Source organism: Mytilus trossulus, chromosome 4 (genome assembly GCF_036588685.1).
Source record: "Mytilus trossulus isolate FHL-02 chromosome 4, PNRI_Mtr1.1.1.hap1, whole genome shotgun sequence".
Lineage (NCBI taxonomy): Eukaryota > Metazoa > Mollusca > Bivalvia > Mytilida > Mytilidae > Mytilus > Mytilus trossulus.
The window spans coordinates 69,766,985-69,788,188 of NC_086376.1; the positions used below are offsets into that span (position 1 = coordinate 69,766,985).

At 31.5% G+C, this 21,204-nt stretch overlaps 2 protein-coding genes across 2 annotated transcripts; one reads left to right on the forward strand and one right to left on the reverse strand.

Annotated features, from left to right (window-relative positions):
* Nucleotides 1-1,291: 1,291 nt before the first annotated feature.
* LOC134715839 (THO complex subunit 3-like) lies at nucleotides 1,292-11,135 on the reverse strand. Its single transcript, XM_063578338.1, has 6 exons — nucleotides 10,926-11,135; nucleotides 4,467-4,623; nucleotides 3,807-4,011; nucleotides 3,460-3,621; nucleotides 2,344-2,444; nucleotides 1,292-1,698 (listed from the first exon to the last, which is right to left on the reverse strand). The coding sequence occupies exons 1-6, from the start codon at nucleotides 11,100-11,102 to the stop codon at nucleotides 1,532-1,534; spliced, it is 969 nt and encodes a 322-aa protein (XP_063434408.1). The 5' UTR covers nucleotides 11,103-11,135; the 3' UTR covers nucleotides 1,292-1,531.
* A 163-nt stretch (nucleotides 11,136-11,298) lies between these two features.
* Nucleotides 11,299-20,924, forward strand: LOC134715840 (CDK2-associated and cullin domain-containing protein 1-like). Its single transcript, XM_063578339.1, has 9 exons — nucleotides 11,299-11,508; nucleotides 14,181-14,307; nucleotides 14,849-14,957; nucleotides 15,594-15,692; nucleotides 16,989-17,091; nucleotides 17,721-17,810; nucleotides 18,483-18,624; nucleotides 19,158-19,253; nucleotides 20,139-20,924. The coding sequence occupies exons 1-8, from the start codon at nucleotides 11,403-11,405 to the stop codon at nucleotides 19,207-19,209; spliced, it is 828 nt and encodes a 275-aa protein (XP_063434409.1). The 5' UTR covers nucleotides 11,299-11,402; the 3' UTR covers nucleotides 19,210-19,253; nucleotides 20,139-20,924.
* Nucleotides 20,925-21,204: the final 280 nt, after the last annotated feature.

A 21,204-nucleotide genomic window follows, 5' to 3' on the forward strand; every position in this document is an offset into this window, starting at 1 on the left:
TTCAATGGAATTCTTGTATTTTTACCAATTAAAAAATCAAGCTTGTGGTAAAAATATCAAAAAAATGTTTAAAAACTTTATATTGAAATGATTAAATTACTTGTTTAAATGTTTTTAAAAAGTCTGTGAAATTTTTTATTTCACAGCCAAAATCACTAAAAGAAGTGATTCTGAAATCACTTGTCCAAGTAGTACCCCTGACTGACTAGTGGCTACTTAGCAGATGTAATAAACTATTCTTAATTTTCTGACACAGATAAATGTGGTCAAAGAACTTAAATATTTGAATTTGGACATTTACTCTTTCTGGTCCAATATCTAAAGCATAAAAAGATGGTTAGCAAATGGTCAAGACTCAGCATATCACATAACCACAAGGTTTCAATTTAATATGAATCACACAAAACTTTAATTTTGGACCCTTTGGACCTCAAAGTGGACCAATTTGATAACAGGTCAAAATCTAGAATCTTAATACATGGACTTGCTTGGGCCATGAGACAATATTGGACTGACATCACAAGGAAGTTTATAAGGCTTATAACTGGTATATTTTAAAATCCTTTTTCATAAAATACAAACAGTTACTGTAAAAGCAGAAATTTTCGTAGAGGATTTAATTTTGTTTTTTCCTTGAAAGAATATATCCTTTGAAATTAAACGAAAAGTTATCCTAAATGCAATATCACTTCCATTTACTGGAAACCACGAAAATAAATCCCAATCAAATCTTATAAAGAGACAAAACCATGAAATTTAACCCCACAAAAAATACTGTTTCTACAGTATATAAGTCTTTTACACCATGAAAATAAGGTTAAACTCAAGACGTCCCTCGGCAGACAGGCATTACGATGAATGTAAAAAATGCACTTAGATGCAGCATCTAAGATATAATAAAAATCAATAATACTGTAAACACACAAAATTACACATTCTGATTAAAATTAAAATAAATTCAAAACTGATCTGTATTTTATGAAAATAAGCATTGTGTAAATGTTTCACAGAATTTGGCCAAGGCAAACTAAAGTTAGAGAATGAAAAAGAAAAATTCAGCATTTTTTCAGTTTGTTAAGGGCATAACTCTAGAACTGTGTAAGTGATGCCATCAAAATTCAAATTTGATGTGTTTTGTGAAAATAAGCATTTTGTATAATTTACATAAAATTTGATTTAGGCATACTAAATTTAGAGAACAGAAACCAACTTTGGAAAGTACATTCAGACAGATGGATGTGCATACGGCAGACAAGAGAAAAACTTAATGGGGCATAAAAATGTATGAAAATCTTTCTTTACATTTTATTCTGTTCATTTGATAACAAGCTGCCATATTCAACAAATATTACAACAATGATGTAAAAAGATCCTGCAGAACAATGTTTTGACCACTGGTCAAGATCTTACATTGTACATGAGATAGACACAATGATATCTGATATCTGTCTCTTTGATCACCAGACCAGTTCATCCTTGAACTGCCTTTACAAAGTCCTCTATTACTCCTAGTATGACTATAATAAATCCTTCAGTCACTTGGGAAACCAAATACTCTGACAGTCCCCACATCCCTGTCTCTGTCTCGTTGATCTCTCTCGTACTTATCATCACAAGCATAGGCCAATAAATATCTCTTAGGATGCCATGCTACAGTAAAGGTAGGAGTCTCACATGTCACCTCTGTAACCTTCTCACCTTCAATTAAAAGGTGTTGTGATTTTAGAATTTTTAATATATCATACCTTCAATCAAAGTTTTTGTGATCACTAAATGGTAAAGATTGCTTTCATTACATAAAATGAACTGGAGTTGTCTTCCTTATTTCATATTTTTTGTTGAACTGGCACAACTGGATGTACTTTTTTTTAAATTGTATGGTTGTACACATGTTTTTAGTACATGAAAATCTGAGTTAAGAAATTGTTCACCATTTATCGAAAGAGGATGTTGAGGGTATTTGGATTCATTGCACTTCAACTTGTGAAAAACTTACTATTTTTTTGTAAGTAGGTTTCATCAAATTAAAGTACTTATGTGTGGAAAACAAAACCTGGCTTGGTTTAATTCTTAATCAACACCATTGTCCTATATTATAGAAAGTTTAATTCGTTGATTTGTTTTTTTTATACCATGTCAGCTAACAAACAGGATCTTGTTATTATAGTAGTTATGTTGGAAAAATATATATATACATATATGCAAAATTGTCTCCCCTGTCTATCATGTTTTTGTTAAAAATTACAAATCTGAATTCAGAAATATATTGACATGAAATTCAAATAAAATAGAAGTTATAAAATGAGTCTATGAACCATACTTGAGTTGTTGTTTTCTGCTTACCTGTTTCTACATCAGAAATATCTATCACCAGGTCCTCTGAGGCTGAGGCTAACATTTTACCATCATAACTAAAACTCAATGTTCTAACCGGCCACTCTAACCTACAATCATAGTGTATATGATAATGCGATCCTTTACATAAGACAATATACATATAGATTTTACAATGTGATATACATGTTCATATCTCTAATCATAAATTTTCTTTTTTTTTAATAAATTTTTCATTTGAAAATTCATTGAGATTTGTATTAATATCAGACTTCAAATAATATGATTGTTGAATATGTTTTCTTCATGAAATTTTGATCAATATACAAAGATATTAAAAAGTGTTTTTTGTAGATTCAAAAATAATTGTTCATTCAAATAATGGGATCATGCATGAGTTGTGTACCTTTGCAAAAAGACATTTTAGTATACCATTTCAGAGATTAAAACAGAAATCTTTTATTACACACCTATCATATATTGAGGATAATGAAGATTAGACAGTTCAAGAAAAAACAGAAATAAATAAGCAAAGAATTAGACAGAAATCAAATTATCTGTCTAACAATTCTATCAAAATAAAATATGATGAATAGTATTTTAATTTCTCTAATTCTTTGTCAATTTATCCCTTTTTGCACCCATTGTATAAAAATAATTTAATCAAAGTGTGGTTTGTTTGATTTTAGTTCTTCATTGGCTAAAATCCGAATATTGACGTCGAAATTTCTTGCTTTCCTTTGAATGTCCTATTGTGATGGCATGAAAAAAGGCGACCATGCCTGATGAAGTCACATAGAAAAACACAGCTTTTTGCAGATCATTCGAAAAGAAGGAAGACGTTTGCCTGCATATTGTTTGAAAATCATTAGAGAAACAGATTCAACCACCAAATCTCTTGTAATACGATATTTATCCACTCTCGAAAGTTAAATTTTAAATATTTAAAATTTTACTGTCTCCAGTAGATAAATATCATATTACACTAGATGCAGTGGTAGAATCTATATTTAAATCATACTTCTATTGTTCATTAAAAATTAAAAAAAAAAATTAAAAAAATAATAAATACAAATATTATACAAATATTGATAAATGTTTTAAAAACTAGAAACCAATATTTACCTGGCAAAAGTTCTAACACAGACGAGTTCTCCTACATCCCAGAGACTACACAGAGCATCTGCACTTCCTGTGGCGAAGTATTTACCCATGGGATCAAACTCTATACAGATACAGTTTGCAGGGTGGCCATGTAGTACGTGCTGCATCTTTAGTTCTGGATAACTGTATATAAAAAATAACTTCTGTCATTTCAAAAATGTTTTATGATGCTTTTAATTAAATAATGAAAAAAATGCATTCAAATCTGTTTCGTTAAAATAAAAACTTTCATAAACAAATTTATGGCTTTTTAAATATGATTACCTGCAGAGCTTGAGTTATAAATACACACTTAATCAACCTCTTACCTCATTATATGAATGTTTCCTTGACCACTCGTTAAGAAAAACAAGTCTCCATCATTGTTCCAAGAGATTTCGTTGATTTCAAATTTAAACTGTTCTTCAGCTTTCGATCTGTGACTTCGTACATCTATAAATGTTATCAGATCTTCTTTGTTTCCAACTGCTATTGTGGTGCCATCTGGTGACCAGCAAATATTAATGTTTTCACCTGCAATGTTAAGACATACATGTAGTACAATAAAAATAAGATAAACAATCCATCCTTTGAACTAAATACTGATCATTCTACAGGTACACACGTATAAAGGTCTTTCATGACTTCAGAAAATGAATTTTAAATCTAAACTTGAATTAGCTCAATCAGTTCGACGGACTTTCGGAAATAAAGTGTTTATGATCAATTGATTAGTCATGATAGTTAACCATCTAATCAAGCAAATTTTAGCTATGTAATTAGAACTTCAAATATTAAATAGGGTTTTACTTGTTCAGCTGTTCATACTTGATTTGATTATTATCATTTATTGTTTAAGAACCTGAAAACTAATATCTTGACTCAAAATAATCCTTACATCTATACATTTGTCTAGTTTATATGTATAAAACCTATCCACATTTTTTAAATCTGTCACTTTTCTCATGTTCTGATAATATATGTCATACCTTTTGTGTTCACTGTAGCAACAGCCTTATTTGTTCTAGCATCCCAGATTCTGACAGTTTTATCTCCACTGGCTGTTACTAGTTGATCTGGATTCTTAGGGTGCCAGCATAGCTGGTCTACACTATCACCATGACCTCTGAAGGTCAAATCTTTACTCTATCAAAAAATAACATGTAATATTATAAACTTGTGTACTATGTTTTATATTAAATAGTAAATGTTTATTTATATTGTTGTAAGCTCCCTTTTGATTTTTATAAGTTTTAGATTTTACATAAAAATACTTCCCAGTTAAAAAATCATGAAAATTGTATTCATAAACTAGAGGCTCTAAAGAGCCTGTGTCGCTCACCTTGGTCTATGTGCATATCAAACAATGGACACAGATAAATTCATGACAAAATTGTGTTTTGGTGATGATGTGTTTTTAGATCTTTAATTACTGAACATTCTTGTTTCTACAATTATCTCTATCTATAATGAACTTGGCCAAATAATTACAGTGGAAAATATTTTCTAAAAATTTACAAAAATTGACTATAAAGGGCATTAACTCCTTGAGGTATCCACTGACCATTTTGTTCATGTTGACTTATTTGTAGATCTTACTTTTCTGAACATTATTGCTGTTTACAGTTTATCTCTATCTATAATAATATTCAAGATACATGTAAATACATGTAACCAAAATCTGCAAAATTTCCTTAAAATTACTAATTCTGGGGCAGCAACCCAATAACAGGTTTTCTGATTTGTCTGAATAATTCAGGGCAGATAGATCTTGACCTAATAAACAATTTAATCCCATGTCAGATTTGCTCTAAATGCTTTGGTTTCAGAGTTATAAGCCAAAACCAGATGCTCCGCAGGGCGTAGCTTTATACGACCGCAGAGGTTGAACCCTGAACAGTTGGGGCAAGTATGGACACAACATTCAAGCTGGATTCCGCTCTAAATTTGGATTGTGATTAAATAGTTGACACAGCATAGGTTTCTGACACAGAATGAATGTATTCAAATGAACTTAAAATTTTTGTTTTCTCTTAGAGCAATTCACTATGCTGTTGAATATTAATCCTCTCAAAAAAATGTTTGAAGAAATTTTCTTTTTATTTATGAAATTTCAAATGAGAAAAATTGAACCCAATTTTTTAATCACATCCCCCTTTCCCTTATTCCAAAACTAATTACAATTAAAATATTCTAATGGAGTTTGCAACAATTACTACTCATTTAAATACATCATAAAATATTAAGATGTAAAAAAACTGCTTGTTATCACTGAATGGTAAAGATTATTTAAATTTATCAGTTGGTAGTAAAAAGTGAATATACATTGTATATTGTATATAACAAAGATTTAAGTTGATTCTGGACAAAGAAAGATAACTCCAATTAAAAAAAATTCTTGCAGATATTTCTTGCTTACTATACTGGACAAAGAAAGATAACTCTTAATTAAAAAAAATTTGCAATTTCACAATATTGTGAAATTAGATATTTCTTGCCATTGCACAATACTGTGCAATTGAAAAGACTTGCTATTGCACAATACTTAATATAATAATTTTAGATCCTGATTTGGACCAACTTGAAAACTGGGCCCATAATCAAAAATCTAAGTACATGTTTAGATTCAGCATATCAAAGAGGCCCAAGAATTTAATTTTTGTTAAAATCAAACTTAGTTTAATTTTGGACCCTTTGCACTTTAATTTAGACCAATTTTAAAACTGGACCAAAAATTAAGAATCTACATACACAGTTAGATTTGGCATATCAAAGAACCCCAATTATTCAATTTTTGATGAAATCAAACAATGTTTAATTTTGGACCCCGATTTGGGCCAACTTGAAAACTGGGCCAATAATCAAAAATCTAAGTACATTTTTAGATTCAGCATATCAAAGAACCCCAAGGTTTCAATTTTTGTTAAAATCAAACTTAGTTTAATTTTGGACCCTTTGGACCTTAATGTAGACCAATTTGAAAACGGGACCAAAAATTAAGAACCTGCATACACAGTTAGATTCGGCATATTAAAGAACCCCAATTATTCAATTTTGATGAAATCAAACAAAGTTTAATTTTGGACCCTTTGGGCCCCTTTTTCCTTAACTGTTGGGACCAAAACTCTCAAAATCAATACCAACCTTCCTTTTGTGGTCATAAACATTGTGTTTAAATTTCATTGATTTCTATTTACTTTAACTAAAGTTATAGTGCGAAAACCAAGAATAATGCTTATTTGGGCCCTTTTTTGGCCCCTAATTCCTAAACTGTTGAAACCAAAACTCCCAAAATCAATCCCAACCTTTCTTTTGTGGTCATAAAGCTTGTGTCAAAATTTCATATATTTCTATTTACTTAAACTAAAGTTATAGTGCGAAAACCAAGAAAATGCTTATTTGGGCCCTTTTTGGCCCCTAATTCCTAAAATGTTGGGACCAAAACTCCCAAAATCAATACCAGCCTTCCTTTTATGGTCATAAACCTTGTGTTAAAATTTCATAGATTTCTATTCACTTTTACTAAAGTTAGAGTGCGAAAACTAAAAGTATTCGGACGACGACGACGACGACGACGACGACGACGACGACGACGACGACGACGACGACGCCAACGTGATAGCAATATACGACGAAATTTTTTTCAAAATTTGCGGTCGTATAAAAACAACATTTTACCCCTATGTTCTATTTCTAGCCATGGCGGCCATCTTGGTTGGTTGGTCGGGTCACGCCACACAATTTTTAAACGAGTAACCCTAATTATGATTGTGGCCAAGTTTGGTTACTTTTGGCCCAGCAGTTTCAGAGAAGAAGATTTTTGTAAAAGAATACTAAATTTTTTGAAAAATGGTTAAAAATTGACTATACAGGGCAATACATGTAACTGCTTAAGGGGTCAACTGACAATTTTGGTCATATTGACTTATTTGCAGATCTTACTTTGCTGAACATTATTGCTGTTTACAGTTTATCTCTATCTTTAATAGTATTCAAGATAATAACCAAATCTGCAAAATTTCCTTCAAATACTAATTTGGAGGCAGCAACCCAATAATGGGTTGTCTGATTTGTCTGAAAATTTCAGGGCAGATAGATCTTGACATAATAGACAATTCATTAGCTGTCATATTTGCTCTAAATGCTTTGGTTTCAGAGTTATAAGCCAAAATCTTCATTTTACCCCATTGTTCTATTTTTAGCCATGGCGGCCATCTTCGTTGGTTGGTCGGGTCACGCCACACAATTTTTAAACTAGATACTTTAATGGATAAATTTGGCCCAGTCGTTTCAGAGGAGAAGATTTTTGTAAAAGTTAACGGACGACGGATGCAGGACGCCGCCAGAAGACTGACGGCAAGTGATGAGAAAAGCTCACTTGACCGTTCAGGTCAGGTGAGCTAAAAAGGGGTGATTTTCAAGTTTTAGGAAAATATATATATATGTAATTAAAATGCTTAGTGCAGTTTTCATTGCGGTCAGCTAAAGTTGACTGATTTATATTTATTTAGATAACCTCCCTTTAGTTTTTTGTTATAAATTTCTGATGTGAGGAAAAATTCAGTATTGGGAAAAATGAGACAGTTGTCAATAAAGTGATTTTTCGACTGCATGCTTAACCTTTTTTAAAGTGAATAAAGTTGCACAAAAGTTCCCATTGAAATTGTGACATTTTCAGTTGAAGTTGCTTTAATTCATTCTAACAAGGTAAATAGTTCCATTTTAATATAGTGAAAGTTGGTTTTTATTGACAGATAATATGGTAAACTATCTGTGCATTAAAAATAATAAAACCGGGAGTGAATAAACTTTAATTTTGTCCAAACAATAATACGTTTTGTATGTAACCAGTTCTTGCAGTAGTGTCCATTGGTAGGGGCAATCATTTGTATACATTTACGATGAAACATGACCAGGCAGTGAATTCTATTTGTGTTTACATCAAAAAGTAACTATGTAATAAGTTATATTTGAAAAGCTGAACAGGTGGTCCCTTAAAATTGATGAGAAATCAGGATTTTATGTTGCAAAAAGAATTTGTCGTCATTAAATTACGAACAGAACATTGGTCGGTTATGAAGACATCAATCTATTTGACACCGCGAAAATGTAATAAAATCTATTGTTAGAATGGGAATTTCCAAATCGTCACGCAAAACCATGCTCCTTAATTTTTCTATATTTTAACATTTTTCACAGAGACCCATGATTTCTGCATTTTGCCTTTCATTTTCAAAGATGATCACGTGACCATGAGAAAACAGTGCAAATGACCATAATTGTAACACCTTGTTCATTTACGATGCAAGTTACCTAAATTTCGGGGAGCTTCCGATTGTTATTGTGGTCGGAACTAAATGCTTGTTACCGATCTCCTGTAAAGGAGGTGAAAAAACGTGATAGCTTCTAAATGTTAAACATCGATCTCCTATAAAGGAGATAACAAAATATAAATATTTGCATATTTGAGTCTCGAGGCCACAAACTCTCTCTTAACTTGACGTCCATTTGAAAGTGAAAGTCAAAAATGCAGAAATCATGGGTCTCTGTGAAAAATGTTAAAATATAGAAAAATAAAAGTTTGGCAGGTAGGTGAAACTTACATAAATGAAGAGATAAATGAAAAATGAAGAGATTGAAGCCCAATTTATATAATTCCAGGGCCGTCAGTCGGCTCCAGAAGCGAGAAAGCAGCGCATCTATTTTGGGTAGGCAAATATCCACTATTTGATATGGGACGAGCTCTGACGTCCCACGTCCTCAGCTTGTCTGGCAAAACAGCCCTCGGACATCAGAGTAATCTCGGACTAGCAAAATCACTGATGTATAGTATAACTATCATGACTGAGGGAGGGTAGGAGGGGTCCTGATCCCAAAATCCCAGGCTTAAAAACACGAAATCCTGAAATCCCTAGCTTATAAAAACGAAATCCTGAGCATACATGTGATTCTTCCGGCGGGAGTTAAAATCTCCTGCTTTTCAGACCCTCTTCCGTCCCTCCCGTTAAAATTTGAAATCTTCCGCTTTTTGAAAATGTCAATCGCGAAAAAATTTCAGTAGACATTTCTGTTTACAAAATAGATACAGACAGGGAAAAAGTCCGAGAAACTCTAAATTGATATGGGAAAAGTCCGAGAAAATCGGAAGTTTCCTGTAATGGAATTTGTGTCAAAAAGGTAAATAAGAAAATAGCCTGGAGTAATCAATGAAGGTGTTAAGGATTAGATATACAACAATAAAAGATGATTGGCATTTACCTAGTTATCAACTAGCTAGTTAAATAAACATGTGTGGATGATTAAAAGTGATTCTGACAATGGAACAGTGTTATATAAACATCGACTTTCATAAATTTTGATGCTGTTGAAAACATGGAACAGACTTAGTTTATATTAAACCTCAAAGACAATAAAATCAACTCAAATATGATATGTCTTCTATCTTGTCCAATGGAACACCTAAATAAGTGTGTTTGTCTTATTATTTCACAAAATGCAAACTGTATGTTATCACCAAATACATGTACCCCAGCATCAAATTAAAGAAGACACAGTATCTAGCCAAAACAAAAAAAATGTGAAAGTCCAGTGCCAAGAGTCATGACCATGCTTACTACACTTCATGCAAAGCTGACTATGGTGTCCCTAATTACTTGACCAAAAATATGGAGACAGCTACCCAACAGAAAGCTCACAACTTTATCAATTCAACACCTTCTGTTACAAAAATGTTCAGTAGGGGTACAAAAGTTGCCTATGTGGTCAAAGCATATGTACTTTTTGCCAACAATGTATGATGGCTGATTACTTTATCTTGAACTATATACATGATATAAAATTATGATGAACAAATACTTGAACCCCCCTTATCTTCTATTTTACCAAAGTTAGAGTCTATCTATACAAATCCTTGATTTTACTAAGTAAAAATGGCTATGTAGGTGCTTGAAGGTGTGGAATCATTGTTGTGTTTTAACAAAAAAGGAAGATATGCAGTTTAAACACACACAAAAAAATCTTGCGTATGTCGATAAAAAGGTCGATAAAAAATCTCCAGTTATGAGGCCCAAACTCCAGCTGAAAATTTCCAAATCTCCAGTTGTGGCTTGACAACTCTGTCACATGTATGCCTGAGGTCCCGAAATTCGAACAAAGAATTTCCTGCATCCCGAAATGGTCAATCCAGAAATCCTCAGCTTAAAAACACCCGATCCCGTAGTCCCGATAAAGGTCCTATCGATCCCCCTAATGACTATACAAATCCTTGATCAAATGTTGTGAGAAATGGTGCACAATTGTAAACTGAAGTAGAAAAGGTGATGGATTTATTTGCAGCATCTTGGGTTTCATTCATTTTAATTCCCTGGAATCAGTGATAATTTGGGGTATAAAAATAATGTCTACTGTTTGTGATCGTTAGTGTGTTATTTTTTCAAGTGTAAACGAACCATCCGTTCTCTATCCAAAACAAATACATTGACAGTTTTATCATATGACCCAGAAGCAAGTCTTTTCCCATCACTATTCCATGCAACAGAATGAACTTTTGCTGAATGTGCCTGAAGCTCTCTGATTCTGTTGTTACTGTTAAAATATTTTCTCGTGGTTTCATGGAAGGAAGCCATAGTTCTAATATAAGTCCTTTGGTTCCGATCAAACTACTTTTTTTAACATATACTATTGGCGAATATTTGATGGATGAAAATGTATAATATTTCACCAAACAATTATTTCAAGTTTATGTTGTATTCTTATACAGCATTGATTTAAAAATGGTCCAAGGAAAAAACTTTACGGATACAAAGTTTGAAATTTAGGAAGACCAAAGAATCTTTTCCGTAACCGACATTTTTCTTCAATTAGTTTAATGACTTCCGGCGAAAAATAAAAGCAAAGTAAAGAAAATCTTTCCACAAGTTTGAACGATGGATGAACCTATGGATGCAGAGGCTGACTCTACACAACCAGAGCTAGGCAAAGAAAATGTGTCCCAAGCTGAAGAACATCCACTTCTGCGACCTGGTAGTATGGGTATGTCTACATCGCCCTTCAAAATAAGTGTATACCCATTGCTTTCATATGTAAACATATTTCGATATTTTTCCAATCATTTGTTGCCACTGGACGTTATTAAAACGACAAACCAACTTTAAACGGGGATCATGAATGTCATTATAAAATTGCTTCTAATTCTTCAATATTGAGAGTTGGGTTCCTTTAATGCACCAGTTATTAATCATCTTTATTCAGATGGAAAACTGGAAAACTTAAAGAAGAAAGAAGAATGAAACGTTAAAACTCTGTGCCTGATGGACTACGCATGGGGGCATTACATACATTGTATATCTAGTCTCCTATATACAGCATTTACAATAAAATCAGGTTGTAACGGTTAAAATGATGTACAATTGTTGAGTCTGGTAATATGAGTCGGGCATTACCTGTGAAAGGAGATGAAGTCTGTATAATTTGTTTTTTTTTAATTCAAACATATTTTGACTTCAAAAACTGTTAAAAAAAATTAATATCGTAACATTTTTGATTTTGGTTTGGTTGTTAGGGATGACATCATACATTGTCATATTAAATGTAAAAAAAGAAATGCCATCAACAAATTTAAAAAAAAATAGAAACCATAAAAAAAAATACAACACAATATATCAAAATAGACAACTTTACAGTTTTATGCATTTCCGTCAAAAACTCTGGTTTTAGTGAGCGTCATTTGTGTGTTTAGGGGCATTGTTACTGCCATTCCCATGTTGAGTGAGTGGTTGGAAAACTCTAATTCTATATTGTACACATTATGCAGCAAATTAAATTCTAAAAATTGAAAATCAGCATTGCTGTCATTCATGTCATTAGAGAATTGTCATTTTAAAAGTACCTACAGAACAACCATTATTTCTAGTTTTTCCTGCACAATGACGATCACTAAGACTGTCACCACCTTTAAGGTTCATTTTAAGTACTCCTGTTGGTGTCTATCAGCTCATTCTGAATAGGATAGAGTATGCATAGCCTGTTGTCACAATGTCTGGTCTGTAATGTGTCCCATTTTATATCTTCTTACATTGTAGTGACACACCCTGGTGTGAGTGATGGGTAGTCATGATAGACAAATCTAGCAGCTCTCCTCTGAGTTCTAGTGTGTTGATGCTTGCTTGGTTGGTTGGGTCCCATATAGTAGAAGTATACTCTATGACAGGTGACATGAGAGTTGTATTACCAGCAGCCTTTACTTTCTTTACATGTACATTTTTGAAGGTTTCGTTTAACCAACCCAAATGTTGGCTTACCCTTTGCTGTAATGTTCTGGATATGTTTGTTCCATGAGAGATTGTTTTATATTGAAACTCCCTACACTTGGCACTATCTATTGGTTCGAGTGTGTGTCCATGTAAACTGTATCATGGAATTGTAAAGGTTTTATGTTCTTTGGTGATATGCAGATAACATTGCATTTTGTTGGATTAAATCTCATCATCCATGTCTTTTCCCAATTTTCTAATGCTTCAAGGTCTTTCTGCAGATGGTCTGTATCTTTGGTGTTACTAATTTCCCTGTACAGTAGACTGTCATCAGCAATTAGAGGCGGACGTCTGATTGGTTATACCCAGCCATGTCATTGATGTATGTTAGGAACAATAAAAGACCTACATGAAGCACTGTGCCTTGTGGCACTCCTAAAAGAAACATTGATTGTCTTGTTGAGATCTAGCCCCTGCCAATACTACCTGTTGTTTACTGTTTGATAGGAATGGACTGATCCAGGAGTTTGTCTGACCCCTTACTCTATAAAATTGAAGTGTGTACAGAAGTCTTGAATGACGAACCTTGTCGAATGCCTGCTTTGTCTCAAACAGAACTCAAACCCAGGACCTCTGTCAAGGGGGTCTGATCCAGGATCCCACTTATTTTTTAGTGAGAAAACTGTATCACCTACTTGTTGCTATAAAAAGCACATTTAATTTCACGCTAAATAATTTGACTTTCATGTGTACAGGTGTCGTGCTTAAAAAAGTTAATCCAACCACATCTCCCTTAGCACCCAATGAGACCCACTTTTAACATTACAAGGCCGGATGTGTACAGACTGATGCTGAAGAAGTACTTCTTTAGATGAAACTCTTATGGCTGACGTATCTACCACATAAATTTACCAAAGGAAGCACTCTACAATCAATCACTAATATGCATGAATCATATTCCTAGTCACAATGTTTCCCTGAAATAATCCCATGTGACGTCAACATCAGCAGTAGTAGTCCATTCAAAATATAAAATCTGATACATGTTTTGTGTGTGCACTTGTTTCTTGTCTTGATAATCATGATAATAGAGGTTATCTCACATTCTTCATCATGTTCATTACATTAACCTATTTACATTTATACTGCATTAATTTTTTACCCTTGGAAGAGGACAGTTGATTGTCTAAGATAAACTCTAAATATTTTTACCAAATGCATTTGTAATTAAAGAACTGACATTTTGGTTATCAAATATGTGTAGACATCTCTTATTCTTATTTCCTGCCTCTGATGAGCTCTAAGATTTTCTACCTCTGATCATGAGTTATCTTAGAAATAAAATTGAGAAGGGAATCTTAATTTATCCCACTCTGAAATCACAAAGAGATCTTTTCTTCGTACTTCTGAGTTCTGACATGTCTGACATTGATCTCATTTTAATTTTTGTAGTGATGATGACCTTAACTCCTGGTGATTATGAATCTCAATACTGGCCAAAATTAGAGGAGGCAATAAATCATTTGTTAACTATGGCACCAGGTCAAGGAATACCTATTTCTTATGAACAAATGTACAGGTAAGTAATATAACATAAATGTTAACTGTTGCATTTAAAAGTTCTGAATTTTGATAGCAGAGCATTACACAGAAAAATCCATGAACAGAATGATTGACTGTCCACAAAACTAGGTTGGAAAATAAAAATAATTACTACATGAATTAAATGTCATGAATGTGTAGTGCTTTAGACACCTGTAACTTGCTCGCCTTTTAATCGTGTTTATGTTCCTTTAAAACCGCTCATCATTTATCAGATTTGCTTCACTCACACATTGTTGTGTGTTGTCAAATTGTCAAAGACACTAGTTAAAAAAGCATGGCGTACATTGGAAATTAAGTATTTGGTTAAGAATCTTTCAAGAATTAGAGAATAAATTACATTTGTAGATACATACTAGCTGGAAAAAACAAGTATAGAAATTTCAAAAATCAAAAACAAAAAAAAACACATGCAAATTGTATTACAACACAAAATTTACCACTATGATTTATGGTTAAAACTGAGCAAAACTGATAGATGTATACTTGATTAAATTACATGTTTCTTTTCTTTTCAGTTGTGTATATAAATGTGTATGTAAACAATTTTCTGAAAGGTTGTACTCAGATCTGATGCAGTACATGTCAAAATATCTTGAAGGAAAAAATGAGGAATTCCAGGCATGGGTATGTATTATTTTTGGGAACGTTAAAGAAAAGAATTCCTTTAGCTTGACCACACAAATTTGAGAACAATGGATTCTTCCCACAAAGATTTTCATGTATTACAACATTTTTCTGTATTTACACATGTATTGTATTCCATTAATTGATGATAATAGTATACATTGTAGATGAATATCTCATAAAATTAAATGTTAATATATTGAATGAAGATGAGTGTAAAGATTTTAAAATGCATTTTCCAAATATAGAGTCTGAAATTATTCAAGCTTTCCAAATTTATATATCCCATGAAATATACAGGTCGGGAATAGCATTTTATTTTAAATGAAGCATGAAAAGCAAAATATTGTTATAATGTAATCATTACATATAATTCATAGTTTAACAATGCAAGGAATTATTTGAATGTGGAAAATTGATCAGAAATGTATGATGAAAACTTACCGATATATGGATTAGTCATGTTATATTCACTGGTATTTCAGTACGAGCCCTCTAATCCCTACAAATTAAATGGTCACGAGTGGATAAATATCTTATTGCACTCAACGCAGTAGTAGAATCTATATATTTTATATGTAACCATGAATATTATTTGTCTACCATTAATAGATGTAGGGTTATGAATACTTGCAGGAGAAGGAAGATGGGAGACAATTTTTAGAGAAATATTATTCTGTATGGAATCAATATCAACAGGCATTAGCTGGTATTGTTCCAATATTTAACTATATGGTAAGAAAAAATATATATTCAAGATAAAATTGAGAATGGAAATAGGGAATGTGTCAAAGAGACAACAACCCGACCATAGAACAGGCAACAGCAGAAGGTCACCAATAGATCTTCAATGCAGTAAGAAACTCCCGCACCTGGAGGCGTCCTTCAGCTGGCCCCTATATAAGCTGGGCCTTATATAGCTGACTTTGTGGTATAAGTTTTGCTTAGACTGACTTATAGTTGTTAACTTCTTCATCATGTGATCTAATGAACCAATCATCTCTCTATTTTCTGTAAGTCTGTACATTTATTAAAACTCATATAGTCCATCTGAAGTATTTCCCTCCAAGTTATCTATAAGATATATTATAAGTCTGTTGATATTATCCCATGTTTTTGTTCATATAATACACAGATGTTTGTCACATCTAGCAAATAGTTACTCTAAAGTCACTGCTAATATATTTCATTTCGTTTGAAATTGGGGTTTTCCGGTTAGGTATTTGTAGTTATTATATATAGATGGGAACTAGTGTAACAGTTTTAGAACTAGTTCTGCAGGAGTATGTACTATTTATAAAGTCTGATGTTACGTGTACAAGGCACGAGAAAAGTTTTGGCGGTTTCTCCGGGTGGGGTACTATATAAAGTTTGGCATTTAAATGTATTAGTATCGAAGATGCTCGCAGTTAGGTCGTATAGTATGAAGTTAGTCACATTAATGGCTGCTATGTTTATTACATGTATTTATATTATGTTGTTTGTATCGAAGAAACTTGTATTATAGAGTGAAATAAAATTTGTATCGCAAGAGAAGATAATAATGTTACTGCGAGCAACTAACTCTATTTCTGTGTTTGTTTTGTTTAAAGCCTAATTGAATTTAGAGTAGAAATACTTTAAATTCGGACGAGCAGGGCGAGGGAGAATTTAACAGGCATTAACATGTACATATAGAAAGCTTTGAGCTTATACACTATGTTGAAGGCCTCATTTTCACTCTTCAGAAGAAGAACAGCAATTATTCATTATTTTTATAATAAGCAACTGAGCCTCATTCATAGTGTTTCAAGTGTAACAATTTTAGTTTAAAAAAAATAAATGACTTGTGAAGGAAATATTTTATAAATTTGATGGCTAAGGGGAGATAATCCTTTCTGCATTCTATTATGGTAATTAATTTAATCAAAGATTTAATGCATGCAATAAGTTTTAAAAGATAACTTATAATATCTTGGTACTATTATTATATAATGCATCCATATTGTATTGGGGGGAAAAGTGAACAGTTTTCTCTCTTTCTCTTTTCAGAATAGATATTATGTCGAATCAAAACTGAAAACAAATTTACATACAGAATTAAAGAAACTGTTTAGAAAACATATTTTAGAAAAGCATCTAGCACACTTATTTTGTAAGTAAATACATATCAAATTTAGTATGATAACACTTTATAAGATGATTGAATTTGTATCTGTTAAATAATAGATGAATTAACAGAGATAAAAGAAGTTTATAATCATTCATACAAATGTCTGTCTGGCATTGTTTCTTTGACATTAACCTCTTTTTCATGGATCATTGATAAGTTTATGTGACATCTGTAGTAAAACATTGATCTTAAGACTTAAAACATACAAGTTAATCATGATCAGTAAAGTATTCATTTCAGTGTGTTCACTCTTGTTGCATGTCATAGTCCAATGGATTAAGGGATGTATGATATTAGTATGGTAATTTGTTTCCTAAATGAGTGATTTTGCTAGCGCTTGTCACTTTCGTAATTTATGAAAGGGTTTTATGCATTGACAGAAGTATTTCAAATCAATTTCATCTCTTAAATTTTGAAAATATAAAAATATTTTCGCATTTAAATATTATAAATGTACCTGTCTTTATGTTTACTTATCATAAAAAATCTCTAGTGGTCAAACTTTCTATTCATGACAGAATCCTTAACATGAATTTTCATATTTAAAAATTTTCTTCCTACATGTTAAGTTATTTTCTGAAGTATAAATTTAATGTATTGCTATATTTCAGCTGTCCTTGAACAAAGCAGTAACACACCTTTTATAATTCCGCCAGCCTTGATGTGTAATACGATACAAAGTCTTCATTCCATTAATCCAGGTAAAATACTTATCATACATATACGTGGTTTATAATTCAGTATGGACCCTTTGGTTTACAAAAGAATCTTCAGTAGCACTTCAATCAAAATAGTTATAAAAATTAATCAAATATATAGTACACAAGCAACGAACAAAATTAGAAAAAAAATGTAAAAAGGGGTTGTTGTCCAAAATTAATATTACCATATATGCATAATGGTATAGCTGTAAGAAAAAGATTAATAAGCTAATACTTTGTTATGTAGAAGATATGTGTTTAAAACAATACAGAAAAGCCAAATGCTTGAAAAGAAATTATTTGCATTTATTACGTTTATGAAATGATACCTCAAAAAAGATAATATGAAAAAAATATGTACAGTACAACAGACTACATCAACCAAAATGAAAATATGTTGATGTGTGAATGGCAGATAGTCTTATAAACATGTAATTTAACAATTAAATTCTATAAAACATTAAAAATTTGACATTTAAACAGAATCCTACCTCATATTTTCTTTTTGTTGCCTTGTATGTAAAGAGAGAAAGCTATACAAATGTTTTCACTATTGTATAAGCTTTATATGCCATTTTATTTAAATGTTTGTACACTCAAGTATGCCTGGTATTTGACTAAATTTGTATATTTTAAGATATGGGTTATAAAAGCCTGATTTTTCTTTTTCAGAATATGCATCATTAAAGCCTGAATTATTTTCCCGATTTATTCCAAATGTTCTACCTCATACATCAGTAACAGAATTAGACAGATATATAGAAGAAACACAAAATATGCAAATAGAAATGAGAAAATTAGATGGTTTTAATTCGTAAGTTTGATGTCGTTTTAATTTTATTTGGATGCAAATAATGAGGATGAAGTTCTCAATAAAAGTAAGAAAATCATTCATTGATTTTTTCACTTTTCCCCAGAAATGTGTTCAGGTTTTACAGTTTTCTCAAAATTTTTCCTACACTAACACTTTTTTTTTAAAGTGAGACAAAGAATAAAAAAGTTTGGTTTAAACCTGTTTTTTTCATAATTTGACATCCACTCAGGAAACTAGACAATTATGAATATGCATATAATAACTGATTTGTGATAAATTTATTCAAGAATATATTTCTGGATTGTGAAAGAACCAGGTAGAACAATAAAAATTAAAATCACAAAAATACCTAACTCCTATACAAATTCTAAGAGGTACAATGTAAGTCCCTAATCAAATGACAAAATCAAAACCTCAAATACATCAATTTCAAACCAATGGATAACGAGTCATATTTCTGACTTAGTACAGGCATTTTCTTATGAAGAAAGATATTTCATGATGTATACATCCTATTTTATTATTTATTATAGATGTGAGTCAACGAGAAAACGATACAGAGAAGAAGACGGACCAGTGAAGTGATTAACAGATCCAAAATATCCATCCATTCATCTGTGATCAATTTTGTAAGTATGCAATTAGATTTTATATCTGTTCTTTCTACTCTTGAAACTCTTTAAACTTTGTGGAAAGGTTCGTTTCTTGACAGTATCTTTTGAGGTTAAATAATATTTTACTTATTTATGGTGATTTATATGCCTTTGATAAATAAAAAATAGACTCTCATTCAGTTTATGGTCAGAGGTCAAATATCAAGGTTACAACAGTAATTGATAGATTGGAACTTGGTCAAATTTTTTTTCTACAGATAATAATTTTAATATCTTTCAAACCATACATCCAATTACTACTAAGTTTATTGAGAGGCCACTTTTGGTTATTAAGTCAATTGGCCAAAAGTGTCGGAGCAATCATTGACTTTATTATGGGCATCATTTGGAGTCAATATTTTTTTCTAATCATATGTCTTAAGTTTTATCAAACCTGACTGGAAAAAATCTCTTGGAAGGAACAAGACCATTTCAATTGTTAATAGATCAAGTTCATAGTTCCTTGGAAAAAGACATAAATTTAAGGTTCCTGTTCCAGCCAATATCATTTAAGACCTCATGAGGTCACTATATATATATACAAATCATGGTTTAATAATGTAATTTTCAGTAAAAAATAACATTGTTGATTTTTAAGGATCATTTAGTAAAAGATAAAGATGACAGCAGACTGAAATTTGGTATTTTCCAATCATTTTACATTAGATGTCAGCAAACTTTTACAGTATTAGTCACCAAAACAGGTAAAAACTGTGCCTACACAACACACTGTTTGTCTTCTAAAAATCTATGAAGATTGCAACTCATGAACTCTGCCTATGCACCCTTAATTTCTGTTAATTTATACATTTTCTAATGCAGTTAAATTGTAATCAAATTTATATTTGTTTTATTTTTCAGATCTTTTAGACGTATTGCTTGTGCTGTGACCATTCTGTAAAATTCTAACCATATAACACACTTTTGACATCAATATCTGACTTTATTATTGATTGGAAATTCTACAATATCAAATGACCATCACAAAGGATGCAGCATTTGTAAAATCATGTTATCATATAAATACTATTTCAAGCAAAGTGAAAAACTTGTCTCTAATGTAATGTGACCATGAACAAGAAATTTGTATTATAATCCTTATATTATTATGTGCATGGACTTCGTACAGAAACTAGTGTTGTAATGAAAAATTAACTGAAGTCACCAAAAGATTTGTGTGCTATTGTCTCACATGTTTATAAGTACAGTTGTATTTTGAGTTTTCATTGTGACATTAGTTATAGACATCTGATGCTTGTCAATATTTTTATTTTAATATATTGTGTTTATATAGATTGAAAATTAATACAAAACATGGACTGCTCATAAACCAAGGTTGTTTTGCTTATTAAAATTAATGAGTGTTCTATGTAGTCAGCTGTTCCATTATTAACAGTCTAAACCGTTGCTTATCACACCTGACATTACTACAATAGCCACACTTCAATTACTTAAAAAACCTAGTTTACTCGGTATTTTATATGTGATGCAGTTTGCTCATTGTATATTCCAACGAAATTGTTATCATGTTAATGCCAAAATAGTTCCAATTTTAAAAGTCCTATTATCTGAAAATACTTTAAATTTTTGAAAATAGATGAATAAGTTTTAAAAGAATTTTTATTTTTTTAGAGTTTACATGTATATACTTGAATGGCTAATTAAGTTACACTGTAAAAAATATGTGTACATGAACTTTCTTTCAAAGGAAAAATCAATTATTATTTTATAGTTTTATCAACAAATAGAAACTCACAGAATATACTGTATAAACATTAATTTTTCGTGGGGTTAAAATTTCGTGGTTTTGTATCCAAAAGTAAGTTCGTGGGGATTAATTTTCGTGGATTTTAAGATTAGAAAACAATTATATAAATGACACTTTATAATTGACAATACTTAAAAAAACTGATCTGAACTTTCGCTA

Coding starts and splice junctions, on each gene's coding strand:
- LOC134715840 (XM_063578339.1), top strand. CDS start 11,403: ATGGATGAACCTATGGATGCAGAGGCTGACTCTACACAACCAGAGCTA. Junction 17,092..17,720: donor GCATCTAGCACACTTATTTT/GTAAGTAAATAC, acceptor GCTATATTTCAG/CTGTCCTTGAACAAAGCAGT. Junction 18,625..19,157: donor AAATTAGATGGTTTTAATTC/GTAAGTTTGATG, acceptor TATTTATTATAG/ATGTGAGTCAACGAGAAAAC.
- LOC134715839 (XM_063578338.1), bottom strand. CDS start 11,102: ATGGCTTCCTTCCATGAAACCACGAGAAAATATTTTAACAGTAACAAC. Junction 4,012..4,466: donor TGCTACAGTGAACACAAAAG/GTATGACATATA, acceptor TTAACATTGCAG/GTGAAAACATTAATATTTGC. Junction 2,445..3,459: donor TGTGTTAGAACTTTTGCCAG/GTAAATATTGGT, acceptor CTATGATTGTAG/GTTAGAGTGGCCGGTTAGAA.